The 22,447-nt window shown below is 46.6% G+C and overlaps 1 protein-coding gene across 1 annotated transcript; it reads right to left on the bottom strand.

Moving 5' to 3' along the window:
• Positions 1-358: 358 nt before the first annotated feature.
• LOC109773382 (phosphoserine phosphatase, chloroplastic) lies at positions 359-4,246 on the bottom strand. The gene is made up of 8 exons (XM_020332076.4): positions 4,062-4,246; positions 3,177-3,419; positions 2,942-3,074; positions 2,664-2,771; positions 1,974-2,067; positions 1,473-1,622; positions 1,337-1,390; positions 359-684 (listed from the first exon to the last, which is right to left on the bottom strand). Exons 2-8 carry the CDS (start codon positions 3,397-3,399, stop codon positions 541-543), a joined length of 906 nt encoding a protein of 301 aa, XP_020187665.1. The 5' UTR covers positions 3,400-3,419; positions 4,062-4,246; the 3' UTR covers positions 359-540.
• Positions 4,247-22,447: the final 18,201 nt, after the last annotated feature.

Below are 22,447 nucleotides of genomic sequence, written 5' to 3'. Positions count from 1 at the left end.
CGTGTAAGTTAATGGAATGCATTTTGTGTTCCTTTCAAAAAAAAAAATGTACACTGTACCAGAGACAAATAGATGGCACATCTCAGTGTCTCAAAATGAGTCCATCCGACACTGAGTTCTTTAACACATCTCCATATTAAAGATTTGAGCCTAACTTTAGAGACCACTTTTAGAAATAACTATCAGGCACAACATAGAGTTCCACACACAATAAGTAATGTTTGAGAAAAGTTTCAGATCAAATCAGCAGAACATCAATTTCAGGTTTTGCTCATATATTTCTGAGTGCATAAATTTTAGAAATCCAGGTTGTCGACGGTGGATTTGCAAAAAAAAAAAAATAAGTTGACGACGGTGCTACAGGTACATAAACCAGGTTTAAATAGTTGCAATATCAATATTGAATTTGAGCTTCAGCTCCAGCACCATCTCATGAAAGGCATGATGGAAATGTGAAATACCTACAATTAAGTAATGTAGCTAAACACAAGCTTGAGCACATACATATCTTTCACGGTGTGAACAGTGAAAGATTCAGAATTACTGTGAGGTATTGAACTGCGGCAATTCAGAAATTAGCTCTTGAAATTCAAAGACAGTCCAGTCAGCTTTGGCTGCAACTGCTTCTCTCATCTGGACACCTGCGTAACAGATGAACAAGTCTGCTCCACCAGGTTGCCGAGCCTGCAAGGACACATGTATATAAATTAAGCTACACACATTTTGTCCATTCCTCATAGAGGTAGCTCCTTCATCGCACTAAAATTAATAACACTAAGTATCGGTTAAATAGCTGCGTACACATCATTCATAAAAAGATCATATGTTGGTCTTTGATGTTAATTAAATGCCTTGTATCAATATTTAACATGTCGTTAGGAAGTCACAGTAGTTTTGTCCCCCGCACCCCCGTACTCCTAAGTACTACCTCCGTCTCAAAATATAAGACATTTCTGTAGGCTAAACGAGTAAACGTCTTACATTTTGAGACAGAGGTAGTACTAAGTGATGTCATTGTCTCACAGGATTTAGGATCTGTAAAAGGATGAGCTAGTGCAGTCTGCACTTATAGCCCTTCTTGCCACCTCATTTTATTGAAGAAATTCGCTCTCCTGTTATTTACATCTCTAGTCACATAAAGAAGAGAACAACATGCAGCAAACTAATGTGAGATTGAAAAACACAAACAGCGAGAAAGGAGTTGCAAATAAACAAATCAAGCTACATCAACTGGCACTTCCACATCTTCCCCCCATCAGATAAATGAATCGTGTCAATATGTGCTGTTTACCCAAAGAAACATATTTATTTTCAAAGGAATTATCCAGAGATGTACCTCAAGATCAGTTGCACCATCTCCAATCATAACCAGCGTCTTGTAACCGCGATCCTGAACACATGGAACAAGGTCACTTACGGGGCTAGAAATTAAGAACATGAATGCAACATCGGAAGTTACAGTTACACTAAACCTGTCTTATTTGTTGCACTGCTACTGCTTTACCCCCACTTCGAGAAGTGGGTTCTGTGGTATCAAATCCAGCATACTCTCCGGATGTACCAAATAGCAGTCTGTTCGCTATGATGTTTTCAGTAGGAATGCCAAGCTCAAATGCCACAGGCTGGAAACAAGACAAATAGAAAACTAAGGGCTGCTTTATGCATGCATGTGAAAATTCAGTCGCAAAATTATATTTACAATTTTCTCAATAAAAGAAAAAAAGGAATTATATTTTTTAGATCGGGAGAAGAAATATATCCTTGTTTAATGTTCCAACAAATAATATAGATGGGAATTTTAGCACTAATGTCTGTATTCAAACTATAGATATGTTAAAAGTAAAGCTTGGTGTGACTGTGACATCCAAATATAACAATTATCAAAGTTTGAAGATTTTTGAAGGACAGGCAAATTTGAGCATGTTCTGATATTCCAAAAGTACCAATAGTGCAGCCAATTAGTGAAGATATACCTCGATCATTTGTCGGAAACCTCCTGACACAAGGAACACTTCAGTATTATTAGCTATTAACGTTTTAATCAAATCAGTGATTCCAGGAGAAATCCTGCAGATACAAACATATTGCTTTTGATAAACACGTGGATGAACCAAGAAAATGAACAATGTGGGTATCTAACACGAAAAATTACATCTGCTTTAGTGCTGAATAAATGACTAACGAATACCATCTTAGCATTATTCTGTAGTCAGAGATATTAGGAAATCTCTTATTAAGACACGGACACGCGGTAAATAAGTCGGAAGAATTATGTTGTGGTTGCAGGGCACGTAACGGCCTAACGGTGGAGACTCAAGTGGTATAAGCAGGTAGTATTTTGTATCTCATTTAGTGGTATTAAAAAGAACTTAAGACTATATGGTGGTATTATCCTGAAATGTTGTTTTTCTTGTGGTACCAAACCAATTTTGCATATAGTGTAGCTAATAATTTTCATATTGGCGTAAACAGAGAAGCCGAGTGAAGCCAGCTAGGAATTCCTAAGATCGTTCTGTTATGTTCAGTGGCACATATCTTATCATTCCAAATTAAGAATAACAAAGCTGTGGAATCTCAAAAGATCCATCTAGGAAGCAAATACGGCAGCTAAATAGTGATTAACTTCTTGAATCAACTTGAAGTTCAGACTTGAATAAGGTTACCTGGGTGGCCTCTTCTCCAAACAGTCCTGAACTTGGGACAGAGATGGCTTGATTAACGAAATCCGGGCAGCAAGAGCATCTTCAAATGGAATGGTCCCTGTCATTGCCCTGAGAACATTAGACCAAGGTTAGTTCTTCCAAAGATATTACTCCCTCCGATCCAAAATAAGTGTCCAGTTTTGAACTGGGGTGGTATATGATCGGAAACTGCGACACTTATTATGATTGGAGGTAGTATATGCTAAGCACTAACATACTGCGGAAAACGTGACATTTACTTCGTCGTCCACTCAGCAACTGCCTGCCCAGCCCCACAGAAATCAGCAAGCTCATCTATACCCTCATCCAAGCATACAGTGCTATCCACATCGAAGCAGACCGCATCGGCATTGCGCCATGTCTCGAGAACCTCTGGACATAAGCAAAAAAATCATTACATGAGCTAACCTCTATGCTTCTTGGAGATGCACATCGCTTAACCAATTAAAGGAATTCTCAGTAAATACTACTAACCTTTGGAAGGCTGGCGGTTGGCTAAACAAGAAGAGGAAGGATGCTTGGAAACGTCCATTGCTGCTGCTACCACGGCACGAGCTTGAGAGAGTTTGGCACAAGGGAAGAGTGGGTTTGCAGCTCTTATCGCTAACTGTGAAGTCTGTGGTGATCGAACTGAAGATAATGGAGAAACAGACAGAGCATGCCGTGCGCTGGTGCGTACATTGATTGGACTGGCCATACCATACACACCTGCCCTGCCTGCAAATCAAAAGGAAACATCATTAGGCCAAAAACACGACCACCAAGATCATGTTACTCCAGCCAGCTTCAAGAGAAGACAACATTTACTGCAGCGCGACTGGCACAAGGGAAAAGCCCCAGCCCCTAGCCCTGCTCGAACTCGTTGACGCAAAGCATCAAACAGCTCGTGGGCATGTGCCCCACGGTGCAAGAAGTGGCGAACACCGACGCGGGACTAAAATTAAGCTTCATGCAAATGGAGGCAGAGCACGGAGAAATTCGTATGCATGGCAGGCAACAGCATTACGGCCTGGTCTATGATATCTTCTCTGCCGAGACCGGCTTGCTGAGTGCCTGCCACCGGGGCCGATGTCCGCGCCCTCCTCACGCTGAGCCGCGCGCGCGGCCGCTCGCCTCGCCCTGCTCACTGCGGGCCGCGGCCGTGTCGGGGGGACGGCGCGGCGCACCACCTCCGACGGCGGCAGTACAGGCCAGAGCAGGGGTTCCACGGCGGCCGCCCTGCCCTGCTCGTATGGTGGGTCCGCGTGCCACTAGCCAAGGGCCATGGCGGACAGAGAATCTGGGAGAGGGCGGCTGGCGGCATGGATGAAATCTAGCAAGGAACGAAAAAAAATATCGGATCGTGATCCGGGAACTCACGCTTGCTTGCAGAACAGAAGAATATTCTTCGTCCGGTCGAATGGCGCGCCCAGGTACGATATCAAGGATTTGCAGAACGAAGGAAGGTTGGTGAGGGGCGGAGTGGCGTTCCTCACGTGAGGGGCGGAGTGGCGTTCCTCACCTACCTACCACGTACCTGAACTATGTTGCCATCCACCGATGACAAGTGGGCCTACTGACTGGCTCTTGTTACCATCCACGAATGCAGGAAAATACAACTATTGCCCGTCCAATATCGGAAAATACCCCTGATACACCTGGTTGGAGATGAACCTGATAAAAATGTTTCCGGAATTTTTTAGCAATTCAGAAAAAAGTCAACAATCTTCGAAACTATTTTACGAACAAGCTTGATCTACTGGCGTACTCCTATAAAAATTTCGACAAAGAAAAACTCAAGTAAAAAATCTGAGCGAAAAAAAACAATTTTCTAGGAAAATATATAGTGAAATATAACTCTAATGCAGTGCCGATTTTTTTCCGCCAATAATATCCCGAAAGTCGTTTCTTCCCAAAAAGTTATACGCAAGTGTAACGCTTGAGCAAGTTTGTTGTAAAAAAAAATCTTGAATTTTCGACATATTTTGCAATTACTATTTTTTTAAACCCGGGTGCACCTACCCATAGGTTCCATTCGCCCCCCTACGTTCAATATCTCTCTTTGACGACTCAAAAAAGATTTCGCTTTGCAATAGGCATGTACCATCGGTTCTTTTGGGGGGAAATCGAAAAAGGAGAAAGTACAACCTAGTGAAGTGGACAAGAGGAATGCATGCGGCCAGGTTGTCGACCAGCCGCACATGGAAAAGGCAATTGTGCCATTTGATGATGTAGCTCCAACGGGGGCGACAGTGGAGGTGGTGACAGGGGTAGGTGGTGGGGAAGCGAATACGAGCATGCAAGCGAAAGTAACAGGTCCAGAGACCGCTAGTAACCTGACAATGCCAAGTGTGGCGCCCCATCAAGCACAATGAGTTGTATAAGATGGACCCGTCGGTGGTGTGGCCAACAAACCATCAGTTCATGAATTGGTGTGCCTTGTTCAGAACACCAATGAAAAATTAGTCTTTTATGTGAAACTAGACATAAAGCAAATAAAGTTCGTTGTTTACGTAGTATGTTTGGTTTGACTGGTTTTGCTGGCATTTAAAGTAATGATCTTAGCGGTGGTTTAACTCTTTTATGGTGTGATCAAGTTGATGTAGAAGTCAAACAAGTTAATGAAAGATTTATTGATGCTTGCATCCGTGTGTCTCCAAATGCCCGCCTTTGACGTCTGACTTGTGTGTATGGCGAACCCTGAGTGGAGAACCGACATCACATGTGGTCCTTGATGCAAGAGCTGAAAACGAAGTTCAATCTGTCGTGGTGTGTGATGGGCGATTCTAATGTAGCCATGTGGTCATTCGAGCACTTCTCTGCGACACCAAGAAATGAAAACCTGATTCTTGCATTCCAAGACGTGCTTCAAGTTTGTGAACTATCAGGTCTGGGTTCTCTGGTATTGCTCACACATATTGTACAATAATAACAGGAAAGGTAGGCGCAATGTTAAGGTGAGTGTCTGCGGAATGGAGGATGGGGTCCCCTGAGGCTACTATGATCTGTTGGTCGTAATGTTATGGTCGTCTAATGTGACACCCGAATAATTAAGCTACAGTGAGCCTCTGCTAATGATGCCACGTCACCTCGGTTACTGTTGATAATCTCGCGTTAGTTCGAAACCGGTTCGAATTCAAATTCAAAATTAAGCAAACAATAAAAGTTTTCAAATGTCAAAACAAAGATGTTCGGAGTGAACCAAATAAATCATAAGCAATTATGGTGGAGGACCCATATCTAAATAAAATATGTAAATACACAATAGTAGATAAAACAACGACAAAATAATTATTTAAATGCTTTTAAATACTAAGCAAATATTAAACTAGTTCATTTGGTCACCAAGCTTGTTGAGGTAGTGGCATATGTTATTATGCTAATTTAGGAGTAGGGGTTATATTTTTGTAGAACTATTTGCTAACAAAAAGGAAACACAAAAGAAGAATAAATGAAAACTAACAAAAAAATAAAAAGGAGAAAAAGACTTCCCCCCCCCCAACTGGGCCGACCAGCCCAACTGGCAACTAGGCCACCAGGCCGGCCCGCATCGTCGCCCAGCCTACATCCCCCCTCGGTCCACCCCGCAAACCCTAACCCTCCACTCTCCCCACGATCCCCCCACTTCCCCGGATCCCATCTATATCTCTCGATCTGGATCGGGCCGAACCCGGCGCCCCAACGCGCCGGAGGCGTCCCCGACTCCACACCGGGCTGCCCCGTCACCGAACCTCCTCCCCGTCGCCGCCCGTCGCTCGATGGACGCCTCGCCTTCCTCCCCGAAGCCCCACTCGCTGGACCGCCTCGTCCCCACCGACGCCGCCCTCGACCTCTTCGTCCCCGACGGTGTTGGCCTCGCCGTTGCGGACTCCGGCCACCCCCAAGCCGCCTCGAGCCCACTTCCCCCTCCCTACAGCTTCGCGGTGAGCCGCCGTGCCGGTTGCGCCTCCCCTCTCCTCCCCCCTCTGTGCTCTCGTACTCCGCCGCGGTCGCCGCTCGCGCCGTGCGACCCGGCCACGCCCGATGCACGTACCCGCGCACCGCCGTCCTCCCGATAGCAGCGTCCGCCGTGCCCCCCTTGCGCGCCCACCTCCAGCCGCTGTCGCCGCCGTGAACGTTGTCGTCCCCTGCTGCGCCACTCTGCCTGCTGCTTCCGCCGCCGTTGCTCGCCCCACCTGCCGCGCGCGAGCCCTGCCCCGTGCTCTGCTGCACCCTGTCCTGCTGGTCGGGGCTACCAGCTCCGCCTGCCGTGGCCGCCGGCCAGCCAGCACGCGCCCGGGTCCGGTGACCCGACGCCCACAGCCCCGTTCGGTTGCCCCAGCCGGGTCCTGGCACCCGAGACCCGCGCCCGAGACCCGCAAAGGCCCCTGGGGCCTATGACAAACGGGGCCCAGCCCCAGAACGTTTTAATAAAAAATGAAAATAAAAATGAATTAATAAAATTAATAATTAACTAATTAGTGAATTAATTAAGATTATTAATTCGATTTAATTAATCTAATTAATTATTGATTAAATAGTAATTAGATTAGCTAAACCCTAATTAACCTAAACAGTATATGACAGGTGGGTCCCGCACGTCAGTTTGACCAAGTCAACTGCACAGTTGACTGCTGACGTCAGCATGATGTCATGCTGACGTCATCTTTTACTATTCTGGATAATGTTGATTAAATTAATTAAATAAATCCTAAATGATTTAATTTTTTAAAAATTAATATAACATAATCCGTAACTCGGATGAAAATACTTTCTACATGAAAGTTGCTCAGAACGACGAGACGAATCCGGATACGCAGCCCGTTCGTCCGCCACACATCCCTAACATATCAAACTCGCAACTTTCCCCCTCCGGTTCATCTGTCCGAAAACGTGAAACACCGGGAATACTTTCCCGGATGTTTCCCCCCTTCGTCGGTATCACCTATCCCTGCGTTAGATCACCCCTGGCACCGCGTATTACCTTGTTATGTTCTGTGATGCTTTGTTTGCTCCGTATTTATTGTTTCTTCCCCCTCTTCTCTCCGGTAGACTACGAGACTGACGCCGCTGCTGGTGCCCGATCGACTACGTTGTTGACGACCCCTCCTTCTCGGCTGAGCTTCCAGGCAAGCCCCCCCTTGATCACCAGATATCGCCTATTCTTCGCTACACTGCTTGCATTAGAGTAGTGTAGCATGTTACTGCTTTTGGTTAATCCTATTCTGCTGCATAGCCTGTCATTGTTGCTACAGTTGTTACCCTTACCTGCTATCCTACTGCTTAGTATAGGATGCTAGTGTTCCATCAGTGGCCCTACACTCTTGTCCGTCTGCCATGCTATACTACTGGGCCGTGATCACTTCGGGAGGTGATCACGGGTATATACTATATACTTTATATACATGACACATGTGGTGACTAAAGTCGGGTCGGCTCGTTGAGTACCCGCAAGTGATTATGATGAGGGGGCTGAAAGGACAGGTGGCTCCATCCCGGTAGAGGTGGGCCTGGGTTCCTGACGGCCCCTGACTGTTACTTTGTGGTGGAGCGACAGGGCAGGTTGAGACCACCTAGGAGAGAGGTGGGCCTGGCCCTGGTCGGCGTTCGCGGATACTTAACACGCTTAACGAGTTCTTGGTATTTGATCTGAGTCTGGCCATTTGGTCTATACGCACTAACCAACTACGTGGGAACAGTTATGGGCACTCGACGTCGTGGTATCAGCCGAAGCCTTCGTGACGTCAGCGACTGAGTGGCGCGCGCCAGATTGGACTGGAACGCCTGCTAGGCTAGGTCTGCTTCCGGCCGCGTTCGCAACGTGCAGGTGTGCAATGGGCGATGGGCTCAGACCCCTGCGCCATAGGATTTAGACCGGCGTGCTGACCTCTCTGTTGTGCCTAGGTGGGGCTGCGACGTGTTGATCTTCCAAGGCCGGGCATGACCCAGGAAAGTGTGTCCGGCCAAATGGGATCAAGCGTGTTGGGTTATGTGGTGCACCCCTGCAGGGAAGTTTATCTATTCGAATAGCCGTGTCCCTCGGTAAAAGGACGACCCGGAGTTGTACCTTGACCTTATGACAACTAGAACCGGATACTTAATAAAACACACCCTTCCAAGTGCCAGATACAACCCGGTGGTCGCTCTCTAACAGGGCGACGAGGAGGGGATCGCCGGGTAGGATTATGCTATGCGATGCTACTTGGTGAACTTACCATCTACTCTCTCCTATATGCTGGGAGATAGTGGTGGCCAGAAGCGTAGTCTTCGACAGGATTAGCTATCCCCCTCTTATTCTGGCATTCTGCAGTTCAGTCCACTGATATGGCCCTTTACACATATACCCATGCATATGTAGTGTAGCTCCTTGCTTGCGAGTACTTTGGATGAGTACTCATGGTTGCTTTTCTCCCTCTTTTCCCCTTTCTATACCGGATTGTCGCAACCAGATGCTGGAGTCCAGGAGCTAGAGATCCCGAGGATGATTCTACGTGGAGTTCGGCTTCGAGGAGTAGTTAGGAGGTCCCAGGCAGGAGGCCTTGCCTTTTCGATCGTTGCTACTTTTGTGCTAGCCTTCTTAAGGCAAACTTGTTTAACTTATGTCTGTACTCAGATATTGTTGCTTCCGCTGACTCGTCTATGATCGAGCACTTGTATTTGAGCCCTCGAGGCCCCTGGCTTGTATTATGATGCTTGTATGACTTATTTATGTTTTAGAGTTGTGTTGTGATATCTTCCCGTGAGTCCCTGATCTTGATCGTACACGTTTGCGTGCATGATTAGTGTACGGTCAAATCAGGGGGTGTCACAAGTTGGTATCAGAGCCAACTGCCTGTAGGAATCCCCCTTTCCAACTCCTTGGCCGAAGTCGAGTCTAGTCATTGAAAAACTTTTACTAACATGGCTGTGTGGCTTACGGGCCCACGTCGCCATTGGGTGGTATTAGGATCTTTTACTCCTTGTCTATTCTCTGGGACTCTGATCTCTCTTCTATTCGGGTTAAATGAAATTTTGCTAAATCTAACATTAGGATATCGTTATCACTTTCACCCGGAGAGCCCCTTATTACTGATGATCGTCTGCTGCACGTGAAGACCCTTAAGATACTCTCCGCTCTTAACCCGAGAACTTGTGTTCATCGCTTTTGCAATTCCTTTTCATCGATAAACGCCTATAGATAACCATGTATACTCGCCATTCATACAATGTTTCCTAGTTGATCTTGTTATTACAAGATACCCCGAAATTCTCTCTGTTGTTCCGAGAATCCTTTGAGCTTACTGCCTTGCTGTTCTTTGTCACCTGAATACGCCTATGGATAATTCTCGAACTTACTGAGTATCCGCTCATCCCCAGTTGATTCAAGTATTTCACAAAAGTGTTCAAAATACCATTTGATCTTCCGAAAATCCTCAGGAGCCTTTTGCTCTTGAAATTCTTGCTTACTTGCATTATGATTAATCTTAAGTCTCGTAATCTTATTGGCATCTCTTGTCATTATCATTTTGAGTCCGTTGATTCAATCTGTTGCGAATGCTCGCAATCCTCAATCAGAGCCTAGAATTCATCCTTCCGGCTCAAACGTCATTTTAAACATGAGCTGGATCTCGACTGATCAAATTGTCGTCGTTTGTACCCCTAAGCTTACTCAAGTTATCCATCCTTAATCAGAGCATTTGCTTCTGATCCTTTGATTTGGAAACTATAATTCCTTTACATGTGAGCTTTGAATTAGGTAGTTGCTTCTATAATCCAATGCCTTCACATTGTTTCTTCCTATGGTTGTGTGCCGATACTCACATCAGCTCCGCTATGGACCGTCAGATCCTTTGTTGGAATATCATCCGACAGTATCTTTCGTATGCAAAAACCTCGAGAAGTTCTTTCCTTGATACACAATGCCTTCAGTAAATTGTATCCTCTCGTTTTGTCACCCATGCTCTACTATCGAGCTTGAGTTATTTACCCCTGAAGTTTGTGATATATGTTTCCACGATGCCCCGATGGGTTGAACCTAGGCCTTCCTTAATATGTGTGACCTCGAAAGTTTTCATGAGTCATACTCTTCTGGTATTTTGCTAGATAAAATTTCAACATTACAACTTCTTCGAAAATGAGAAGTGAATGAAAGGTTATGCATTAGAGAAGTGGGAGTCGACCTTGAACTTTGTGTTCATGCCCATGGACACGATGTAGATCTTATCATTAACAGCTTCTCTTAAATCAATTATTCCCTTGGTATAAGTTCATCTTATATCTGGGATCTGGCCTTTTGCAATCATGGTTTCGACCATGTTCTCCTTTAAATACCATTTCTCGTACAAGTTTAAGCACTTGTCTTCTGTAGAGCAATACCCCAGTCCAACCTTTACTTTGGTTTGTCGTCGAGTGTTACCCCCCTGGTATCTCGAGATTATCACGGAACTGCATAACTTCTTATGAGTTCTCCATCAAGTATTACATTCTCATTGATTCCAATTTTTCACGGGCTCCGAGTTATTAAACACTCAAGGACATCGATAACTGAATCGAGTCCGCATCACGATTAAACAACTCTTAGTAATCTCCTTTGCTTACGAGTTCGTACTCGATCACATCATCCCTAGCCTGCTCGGCTATGTCATTATCGTGCCGATTTTAACTGTGCTACCTGGTCCTTACCAGCGCACAAATTTCGACAGTGAGCTAATCTTGCGTCGATCTTCCTCGTCATATCACTTCTCCTTGAACAGCAAACTTGATTTCGAGTTTGTGTCCTACCCGTGGTTCCAATAAACCTTCCGTTTTCATCATTCCTTTGACTTGATGTCATCGTCGATCAATTACATCTTCTTGAAAACCTCTCGACAAATTTGTCGTGATCATTGTCAACAATTTGACTTCTTCCAAGTTGTGTGTCGAAATTCAGGATGAGAAATACCATCCTTGCCCCTCGATGAATTGTGTTATCATCGACAAGCATTCTTGCCTCCCCCCAACACAAACTTGTTCATGTTTTGAGTTGTACCTTGATTTCCTTGCTATCTAGCTTATACTGTGTTCTACCTCGAAGTATTACCATCTGTATGTCGAGGATGTTGTGAGAATTGCTCCACCTCTTAGAAATTCCCGGTATGATGATACTTCTCACCATCACCATTCTTCCTTGGTCCTCGTGTTGTTTTTAACCAGGATACCAATATGCTAAGGATACTGCTTGAGTTCTGTACTTCTAGCAACCCTATTGCTTTGAAGTTAACAATCGACAGTTCGTTCTTAGACTGCTGGTTATTGAATCGTCACTCTAACATTGATCTTGCCGCCTAAGGTCATATTTCGGGCACACCTTTCAACTAATGATTGATGGTGTATGTTTTCCTCGAGCATACAACATTATATCATTTGAATTGACAAGTGTCATCTTCTTGTTCACATTATTGTGGAAATCCATCTGTTTGGAATTCTCGATGAATTGTCGCTGAGCCCATCAGCCACCTCCTCATCCTCCCCTTGGGTTAATGATGAACTCTTGTTTTAGAACTCGCTTCCATAGTTCATTTCCTGAAAATCTTACAATGTCATCTCGTCAATTGTGTTGCAACTTTTCTCCTCGGGCCTCACTAAGTCTGAGTTATGCTGAAACCAATCAGATCTGAATCTCGGTCAGATATGATGGTTGGAATATATTTCCAAGAGTTATAACATTGGTCTTATGTGACCCGGTAAGGTGATGTCGTGCCTAGCACACCTGGCCGGTTGGCCCTATTGTTATAGATTCCTTTTCAGCAAGGTTATCCATTCTTCCATGAGGAAATTGTAAGACTTATTCTACAAGTTATTCCTGATGGATCCTTTGTGTTTCCAAAGTCTGATCTTCACCTGATGACCATGTCAATGCTATCTCAAAGCATGTCTAAGGTACTCCGATTTTCAACAAGAACATTTGAAGCCCAATGCTAAAGGTTTCCTGCTCAATCATCCAAACACCGCTGTATGGGTAATGTCATAAAATTTCTCTCCCCTTACCTAAAGAGTTTTCTACATTATATCCTGTCATGGATATCATGCTCTGCTTGTCCTTGGGAAGGATATACCCTTGAAATATGTGTTTAAACACATTTTCCTTTCCATTGTTCTGTTTACTCTGATAATCATATTTTCCTTTCCATTGTTTTGTTTAACCTTTCTTGTAATCTGACTTAGCTGAGCAGAGATAATTCCCTGCTTAGTTGAGCACCTCGTTGTACCACTCTCTCAGTAGACCATGTTACTTTTGTTGATGACATTTCGGTAGCCACCGATGGATGAGAACCTTGCCTATTGGTCCGCCTCGTTTTAACGAGAAGGGAAAATGGTTCTCGTCGTCCCTCGTCCTTGGTACCAACGTGTTGCCGACATAACTGACAGGGTACTCTCTGACATGCCTTGCTATCATGACCGTGCAAGATGTCACTGCTCCTATAAAAAAACCACATGGTGGGCCCATAACCCACAGTTCCACAGGATCGAAACCCGACTCTCTTGTACCCCCATGTTGCCAAAGTTATTCCTCGCGCTTGATTTCGTATATAATTCATGGGTCATCTTCCTAGTAATATACTTTGGTATCAGACGCAATACTTATTCTCGTTGCTCTGGACCCCTTCACACTTTGTTCAGGCATCGAACGATTGCCTACTCGCTTAAACTTCTCATAGTACCTCCTTACTTTGCTCTCGAAATTTTCTTAAGTTTCAGTTCGAGAGTTACTTTCCGCCACCTTCCCCCGATGTTAGCTACCAAGTAGTCAACCTTGCAGAGGTCCGTTCTTCCGGAATAACCACCCTTTATTCTTTCGTAAGTACTATGGAGTTCCCGAAGAAAGGATGACGACTTGATCATGGTGACTTGAAGTAGAGAAATGAAGACATCAACGAAAGGGATCAACCTCTTCGAGAGGGCAACCAAGACCAAGAAGAATCGTTAGAATTTCGTAACCTAGTCTTTCCCCTTTACTCCGCCTCTTAAATCTCGGGACAAGATTTCTTGCAGTGGAGGAGAATTGTGACGCCCGGATAATTAAGCTACAGTGAACCTCTGCTAATGATGCCACGTCACCTTGGTTACTGTTGATAATCTCGCGTTAGTTCGAAACCGGTTCGAATTCAAATTCAAAATTAAGCAAACAATAAAAGTTTTCAAATGTCAAAACTAAGATGTTCGGAGTGAACCAAATAAATCATAAGCAATTATGGTGGAGGACCCATATCTAAATAAAATATTTAAATACACAATAGTAGATAAAACAGCGGCAAAATAATTATTTAAATGCTTTTAAATACTAAGCAAATATTAAACTAGTTCATTTGGTCACCAAGCTTGTTGAGGTAGTGGCATATGTTATTATGCTAATTTAGGAGTAGGGGTTATATTTTTGTAGAACTATTTGCTAACAAAAAGGAAACACAAAAGAAGAATAAATGAAAACTAACAAAAAAATAAAAATGAGACAAAGACTCCCCCCCACTGGGCCGACCGGCCCAACTGGCAACTAGGCCACCAGGCCGGCCCGCACCGTCGCCCAGCTTACATCCCCCCTCGGTCCACCCCGCAAACCCTAACCCTCCACTCTCCCCACGATCCCCCACTTCCCCCGATCCGATCTCCATCTCTCGATCTGGATCGGGCCGAACCCGGCGCCCCAACGCGCCGGAGGCGTCCCCGACTCCACGCCGGGCTGCCCCGTCACCGAACCTCCTCCTCGTCGCCGCCCGTCGCTCGATGGACGCCTCGCCTTCCTCCCGGAAGCCCCACTCGCTGGACCGCCTCGTCCCCACCGACGCCGCCCTCGACCTCTTCGTCCCCGACGTCGTTGGCCTCGCCGTTGCGGACTCCGGCCACCCCCAAGCCGCCTTGAGCCCACTGCCCCCTCCCTACAGCTTCGCGGTGAGCCGCCATGCCAGTTGCGCCTCCCCTCTCCTCCCCCTCTGTGCTCTCGTACTCCGCCGCGGTCGCCGCTCGCGCCGTGCGACCCGGCCACGCCCGATGCACGTACTCGCGCACCGCCGTCCTCCCGATAGCAGCGTCCGCCGTGCCCCCCTTGCGCGCCCACCTCCAGCCGCTGTCGCCGCCATGACCGTTGTCGTCCCCTGCTGCGCCACTCTGCCTGCTGCTTCCGCCGCTGCTGCTCGCCCCACCTGCCGCGCGCGAGCCCCGCCCCGTGCTCTGCTGCACCCTGTCCTGCTGGTCGGGGCTACCAGCTCCGCCCGCCGTGGCCTTCACGCCCCGTTGCGGCAAGCCCTGCCGTGGCCGCCAGCCAGACAGCACGCGCCCGGGTCCGGTGACCCGACGCCCACAGCCCCGTTCGGTTGCCCCAGCCAGGTCCTGGCACCCGAGACCCGCGCCCGAGACCCGCAAAGGCCCCTGGGGCCTATGACAAACGGGGCCCAGCCCCAGAACGTTTTAATAAAAAAAATGAAAATAAAAATGAATTAATAAAATTAATAATTAACTAATTAGTGAATTAATTAAGATAATTAATTCGATTTAAGTAATCTAATTAATTATTGATTAAATAGTAATTAGATTAGCTAAACCCTAATTAACCTAAACAGTATATGACAGGTGGGTCCCGCACGCCAGTTTGACCCAGTCAACTGCACAGTTGACTACTGACGTCAGCATGATGTCATGCTGATGTCATCTTTTACTATTCTGGATAATGTTGATTAAAATAATTAAATAAATCCTAAAAATGATTTAAATTTTTAAAAATTAATATAACATAATCCGTAACTCGGATGAAAATACTTTCTACATGAAAGTTTCTCAGAACGACGAGACGGATCCGGATACGCAACCCGTTCGTCTGCCACACATCCCTAACATATCGAACTCGCAACTTTCCCCCTCCGGTTCATCTGTCCGAAGACGTGAAACACCGGGAATACTTTCCCGGATGTTTCCCCCCTTCGCCGGTATCACCTATCCCTGCGTTAGATCACCCCTGGCACCGCGTATTACCTTGTTATGTTCTGTGATGCTTTGTTTGCTCCATATTTATTGTTTCTTCCCCCTCTTCTCCGGTAGACTACGAGACTAAGGCTGCTGCTGGTGCCCGATCGACTACGTTGTTGACGACCCCTCCTTCTCGGCTGAGCTTCCAGGCAAGCCCCCCCTTGATCACCAGATATCGCCTATTCTTCGCTACACTGCTTGCATTAGAGTAGTGTAGCATGTTACTGCTTTTGGTTAATCCTATTCTGCTGCATAGCCTGTCATTGTTGCTACAGTTGTTACCCTTACCTGCTATCCTACTGCTTAGTATAGGATGCTAGTGTTCCATCAGTGGCCCTACACTCTTGTCCGTCTGCCATGCTATACTACTGGGCCGTGATCACTTCGGGAGGTGATCACGGGTATATACTATATACTTTATATACATGACACATGTGGTGACTAAAGTCAGGTCGGCTCGTCGAGTACCCGCAAGTGATTCTGATGAGGGGGTTGAAAGGACAGGTGGCTCCATCCCGGTAGAGGTGGGCCTGGGTTCCTGACGGCCCCCGACTGTTACTTTGTGGCGGAGCGACAGGGCAGGTTGAGACCACCTAGGAGAGAGGTGGGCCTGGCCCTGGTCGGCGTTCGCGGATACTTAACACGCTTAACGAGTTCTTGGTATTTGATCTGAGTCTGGCCATTTGGTCTATATGCACTAACCAACTACGCGGGAATAGTTATGGGCACTCGACGTCGTGGTATCAGCCGAAGCCTTCGTGGCGTCAGCGACTGAGTGGCGCGCGCCAGATTGGACTAGAACGCCTGCTAGGCTAGGTCTGCTTCCGGCCGTGTTCGCAACGTGCAGGTGTGCAATGGGCGATGGGCCCAGACCCCTGCGCCATAGGATTTAGACTGGCGTGCTGACCTCTCTGTTGTGCCTAGGTGGGGCTGCGACGTGTTGATCTTCCGAGGCTGGGCATGACCCAGGAAAGTGTGTCCGGCCAAATGGGATCAAGCGTGTTGGGTTATGTGGTGCACCCCTGCAGGGAAGTTTATCTATTCGAATAGCCGTGTCCCTCGATAAAAGGACGACCCGGAGTTGTACCTTGACCTTATGACAACTAGAACCGGATACTTAATAAAACACACCCTTCCAAGTGCCAGATACAACCCGGTGATCGCTCTCTAACAGGGCGACGAGGAGGGGATCGCCGGGTAGGATTATGCTATGCGATGCTACTTGGTGAACTTACCATCTACTCTCTCCTATATGCTGCAAGATGGTGGTGGCCAGAAGCGTAGTCTTCGACAGGATTAGCTATCCCCCTCTTATTCTGGCATTCTGCAGTTCAGTCCACTGATATGGCCCTTTACACATATACCCATGCATATGTAGTGTAGCTCCTTGCTTGCGAGTACTTTGGATGAGTACTCACGGTTGCTCTTCTCCCTCTTTTCCCCTTTCTATACCGGATTGTCGCAACCAGATGCTGGAGTCCAGGAGCTAGAGATCCCGAGGATGATTCTACGTGGAGTTCGGCTTCGAGGAGTAGTTAGGAGGTCCCAGGCAGGAGGCCTTGCCTTTTCGATCGTTGCTACTTTTGTGCTAGCCTTCTTAAGGCAAACTTGTTTAACTTATGTCTGTACTCAGATATTGTTGCTTCCGCTGACTCGTCTATGATCGAGCACTTGTATTCGAGCCCTCGAGGCCCCTGGCTTGTATTATGATGCTTGTATGACTTATTTATGTTTTAGAGTTGTGTTGTGATATCTTCCCGTGAGTCCCTGATCTTGATCGTACACGTTTGCGTGCATGATTAGTGTACGGTCAAATCGGGGGGTGTCACATCTAAGGAGCAAGGAATCACGAGGGGGCTTGGATAGGCAGAGCCCGGGGTCCCTTGGCAGTCCCCCATATCGTCGGGAAGAACCTTGGATCCCGCCTACGTGTCCTCCTCCCTAGGCACGTGCTTGCTGGGTGGGCACTTCCTAGGTCATCTGAAGGAAATATGCCCTAGAGGCAATAATAAAGTTGTTATTTATATTTCATTATATCATCATAAATGTTTATTATTCATGCTAGAATTGTATTAATCAGATACTTGATACATGTGTGAATACATAGACAAAATAAAGTGTCCCTCGTATGCCTCTACTTGACTAGCTCGTTAATCAAAGATGGTTAAGTTTCCTGACCATAGACATGTGCTGTCATTTGAACGGGATCACATCATTAGGAGAATGATGTGATGGACAAGACCCATCCGTTAGCTTAGCATAATGATCGTTAAGTTTTATTGCTATTGCTTTCTTCATGACTTATACATATTCCTCTGACTATGAGATTATGCAACTCCCGGATACCGGAGGAATACCTTGTGTGTTATCAAACGTCACAACGTAACTGGGTGATTATAAAGATGCTCTACAGGTACCTCCGAAGGTGTTTGTTGGGTTGGCATAGATCGAGATTAGGATTTGTCACTCTGAGTATCGGAGAGGTATCTCTGGGCCCTCTCGGTAATGCACATCATAAGAAGCCTTGCAAGCAATGTGACTAATGAGTTAGCTGCGGGATGATGTATTACGGAACGAGTAAAGAGACTTGCCGGTAACGAGATTGAACTAGGTATGAAGATACCGACGATCGAATCTCGGGCAAGTAACATACCGATGTACAAAGGGAATTATGTATGTTGTCATAAGGTTCGATCGATAAAGATCTTCGTAGAATATGTAGGAGCCAATATGGGCATTCAGGTTCCGCTATTGGTTATTGACCAGAGAGGTATCTCGGTCATGTCTACATAGTTCTCAAACCCGTAGGGTCCGCACGCTTAACGTTCGTTGACGATATTGAAGGAAATATGCCCTAGAGGCAATAATAAGTTGTTATTTATATTTCCTTATATCATGATAAATGTTTATTATTCATGCTAGAATTGTATTAACCAGAAACTTAGTACATGTGTGAATGCATAGACAAACAGAGTGTCACTAGTATGCCTCTACTTGACTAGCTCGTTAATCAAAGATGGTTAAGTTTCCTAGCCATAGACATGAGTTGTCATTTGATTAACAGGATCACATCATTAGAGAATGATGTGATTGACAAGACCCATCCGTTAGCTTAGCACGATGATCGTTAGTTTGTTACTATTGCTTTCTTCATGACTTATAAATGTTCCTATGACTATGAGATTATGCAACTCCCGAATACCGGAGGAACACTTAGTGTGCTATCAAACATCACAAAGTAACCGGGTGATTATAAATATGCTCTACAGGTGTCTCCGATGGTGTTTGTTGAGTTGGCATAGATCGAGATTAGGATTTGTCACTCCAATTGTCGGAGAGGTATCTCTGGGCCCTCTCGGCAATGCACATCACTATAAGCCTTGCAAGCAATGTGACTAATGAGTTAGTTGCGGGATGATGCATTATGGAACGAGTAAAGAGACTTGCCGGTAACGAGATTGAACTAGGTATTGAGATACCGACGATCGAATCTCGGGCAAGTAACATACCGATGACAAAGGGAACAATGTATGTTGTTATGCGGTTTGACTAATAAAGATCTTCGTAGAATATGTGGGAGCCAATATGAGCATCCAGGTTCCGTTATTGGTTATTGACCAGAGATGAGTCTCGGTCATGTCTACATAGTTCTCGAACCCGTAGGGTCCGCACGCGTAACGTTCGATGACGATCGATATTATGAGTTTATGTGTTTTGATGTACGGAAGGTTTTTCGGAGTCCCGAATGTGATCACGGACATGACGAGGAGTCTCGAAATGGTCGAGACATAAAGATCGATATATTGGAAGGCTATGTTTGGACACCGGAATGGTTCCGGATGAATTCGGGCATTTTCCGAAGTACCGAGAGGTTACCGGAACCCCCCGGGGAGTCAATGGGCCTTATTGGGCCTTAGTGGAAGAGAGGAGGAGGCGGCCAGGTGGAGGGCACGCCCCCCCAAGCCCAATCCGAATTGGGGTGGGGGGCCGGCCCCCCTTTCCTTCTCTCCCTCCCCCTCTTCCTTCTTCTCCTACTCCAATTAGGAAGGGGGGAAACCTACTCCTACTGGGAGTAGGACTCCTCCCCCTTGGGCGCGCCTTATTGTAACACCCCAAAATTTTGGCCTTGTTTTGTTAATTAAATTTTCTATTTTTCTGGATTTATCTGTTGATTTCAGAACCCCTCTTCTCTTTAACATTGTGGGTTTTTACCTCAAGTGGAAACTTTCCAAAAGTATTATTGGACTTGTATGCCCTCTCAATAAAACAATTCTTTATCAGTGGATTTATTTGCATAATTGTTTCTCCTGAGCTTTATTCTTTTAAAATGATTTTTCATCAATTTGGAGCCTCTTTTGCACTGCAACCATTTGATAATTGCATGTAAAACTTTCCCCAAAATTTGGGGATGTCATGTGATATTTCCACATCACTTTTATGCAAAAATATCTTTTGGTCATTGGAGATTTTGAGCTCTACACCAAATTTTCAAATATGGTCCAGTAGGTATTTCTGCACTACGACCTATTTAAATATTCATTTAAAAATTCTTCCAAGTGTTTGGAGATGTCAGTAGATGCATATAATTCAACTTTATGCAAAAAACCATTGGTGTTCTTTGAAAAATTTGAGTGAATCAACCTCATTTTCATTCTGGTCCAGCTTAGTGATTTGTACTGCAACCCTAATTTATTTTGCTCTAGTGCCCATGATCTCTTTCCTGCTTGTAGTCCTCTCTACCAAACCCTTAAGTCCAGGAGATTGGACCCATTGGAGTACTTTTAGTCCATGCAATAATAGCCCTTAGTTTCTGCCCAAAATTGGCTTTCGCAAAAACTTGCACTATCAAGTTTCTAGTTTTGCCAAACTAACCTTGCCACCATCACCTACATCTAGGGAGACCCTGGTCTGGAGTTTTTGGCCACTCCAAGAGTTGCCTAGATACACTTAGCAATCTGTCGAGCACCTTGTGTGCATGGTCAGTTTTGACTTGATTTTTGCCCTTGCACTGTGACCTTGCACCTCTGGACAAAATAGCATGTCCACTAAGCTCCTAGAAGACTCTAACCTAAACCTGCTACCTGCCAGCCTCACCCAAGCCCTGTGGCATGCATTGGCATTTCGTCGAGCAGCTAGCGTGCGTGCTCTGGGCGCGCCCAGAGAGCACGTTTTGCACGCGCGCGCACCGAGTCGCCGCGTCCCTCTGCCGTCGCCTCGCGCTCGTTCTGGCCCTTGGCCACCCGCAGCCAGCACGCCCGCCCCTTCCCTCGCCGCAGAGCCGCCCCTGGAGTCCCACAGTGCCGCCGTCAGGTCGGCCACGGCGGCTAGCGGCTGGCCACAGTGGGCTCCTGCCCTGGACGGCGCCGCCCAAGCCACCCGCGCGCGCCAGCTGCCCCCTGGAACAGCCCGAGCTCATCCACAAGCTCGTCAGCACGTGCTCGTCCCCGCCACGTCGTCCTGCAGCTACAGAACGGCGGCCGCCGGCGTTCTTATCCACGGCCACCTCGGGAACCAGCCTCGACCCCTATAAATAGGAGCCCCCGAACCCGTCCCTGCACTAAGGCAACCTCCTTGCACCCCAGCAGTGCCCCCGCGGCCAGCAAGCGACGGTGGGGAGCTTTCTTCCCCGTCTCCGGCCAGTTCGGCCGCCGCCGCCCCCCGGTCGCGCTCGTCGCAAACAGAGCTTCCCCCACCCTTCCAGCGCCACCGTTCGACTCCCCATGATCTTGTGGAGCTGCCCAGCACCTCAGCCTCGATCGGAAACCACCGGAGCCCAAACCCCCAATCACTCCCGAAGCGCCGTCCGCCGCGAAGCTCACCGCCGGCGGCTCCCTCCGTCCCCACCTGCCTAGCAACCACCGGGAGGACCGCCCTGGAACCATGGATCCATCCCCGCCCTCGGATGCCATCGAGGAGCACCGTTCGCCGGCAAGGATCGCCGGAGCCCCCGCCTCGGCTCGGACAGAGGAGGAAGGAGGCGGGGGACTAGTCAAACCTGACCAGTGGGCCCGCTGGACCCACTGTCAGTGACCCAACCCCGCCACCACGTGTTTAAGTGGACGCGTAAACCCCTGAAGTACGCCTCCTCTGCTTCGAAAACGTATTTTCCCCCGAAACATTTTCTTTTTCTAATTTTATTAAAAACAGAACTTTGACTGGCTATATCTTTTTAAATAAAACTCCAAATGAGTTGATTCTTTTTCCTACCTTTCTCAAATTCTGTCTAGTTTATTTTAGTATTTATTTGAAAATTTTCCAAACAACTTTTTTGTACCGTTTTAAAATTATGTGTTAATTTAAATTTCCTCAAAATAGGATTTTTGAAGAAGGAAAGCAACTTTCAAAAGGTGCACCCCCTTGCATACTCTTGAAGGCAAGCATTCTGAACTCTGGCATAATATGTTTGTGTGTTGTTGATACGGTTACGACACCACCTTGGCTTGGGCATACGTTATTTTATGTGACAATAAAATCATACGCATGAGTGCATAATATAGATGCTTTGCTGTTAGAAATGGATATGCTGGTGATGGTAATCATCTCGTAAGCTTCTCATGCATACCGGAAGGAAGCCGGGAAAGTCGCGGTCTTGGGTAGACACGAGCTTGTCCCTAGTTCCTCGTCGAGACGAGTGTGTCCGGTATGGCATGATGAGGTATGATGAGCGGTGATTCTGTCTGTTAGTTGAAATATATTAGTTATGCTAATCATACAGGGAATACTTGGACCTCCTGAGTCGGCCGTAGGTCGAGTCTTGTTAAGTAACCCCCCATACTTGTTTCGTACTACCACTTGTCCCTACCGCAGGTAGG

This window comes from Aegilops tauschii, chromosome 7 (assembly GCF_002575655.3).
Source record: "Aegilops tauschii subsp. strangulata cultivar AL8/78 chromosome 7, Aet v6.0, whole genome shotgun sequence".
Lineage (NCBI taxonomy): Eukaryota > Viridiplantae > Streptophyta > Magnoliopsida > Poales > Poaceae > Aegilops > Aegilops tauschii.
Note: the sequence above shows the minus strand (reverse complement) of the source record. Positions and strands in the feature narration are given on the sequence as shown.

Excerpts from the sequence above, each read along its gene's own strand:
- LOC109773382 (XM_020332076.4), bottom strand. The coding sequence starts at position 3,399 with ATGGCCAGTCCAATCAATGTACGCACCAGCGCACGGCATGCTCTGTCT. Across the intron at positions 2,772-2,941 it reads GTTGCTGAGTGGACGACGAA|GGCAATGACAGGGACCATTC; the intron begins GTAAATGTCACG and ends TAATGTTCTCAG. Across the intron at positions 1,623-1,973 it reads GTTTCCGACAAATGATCGAG|CCTGTGGCATTTGAGCTTGG; the intron begins GTATATCTTCAC and ends TCTTGTTTCCAG.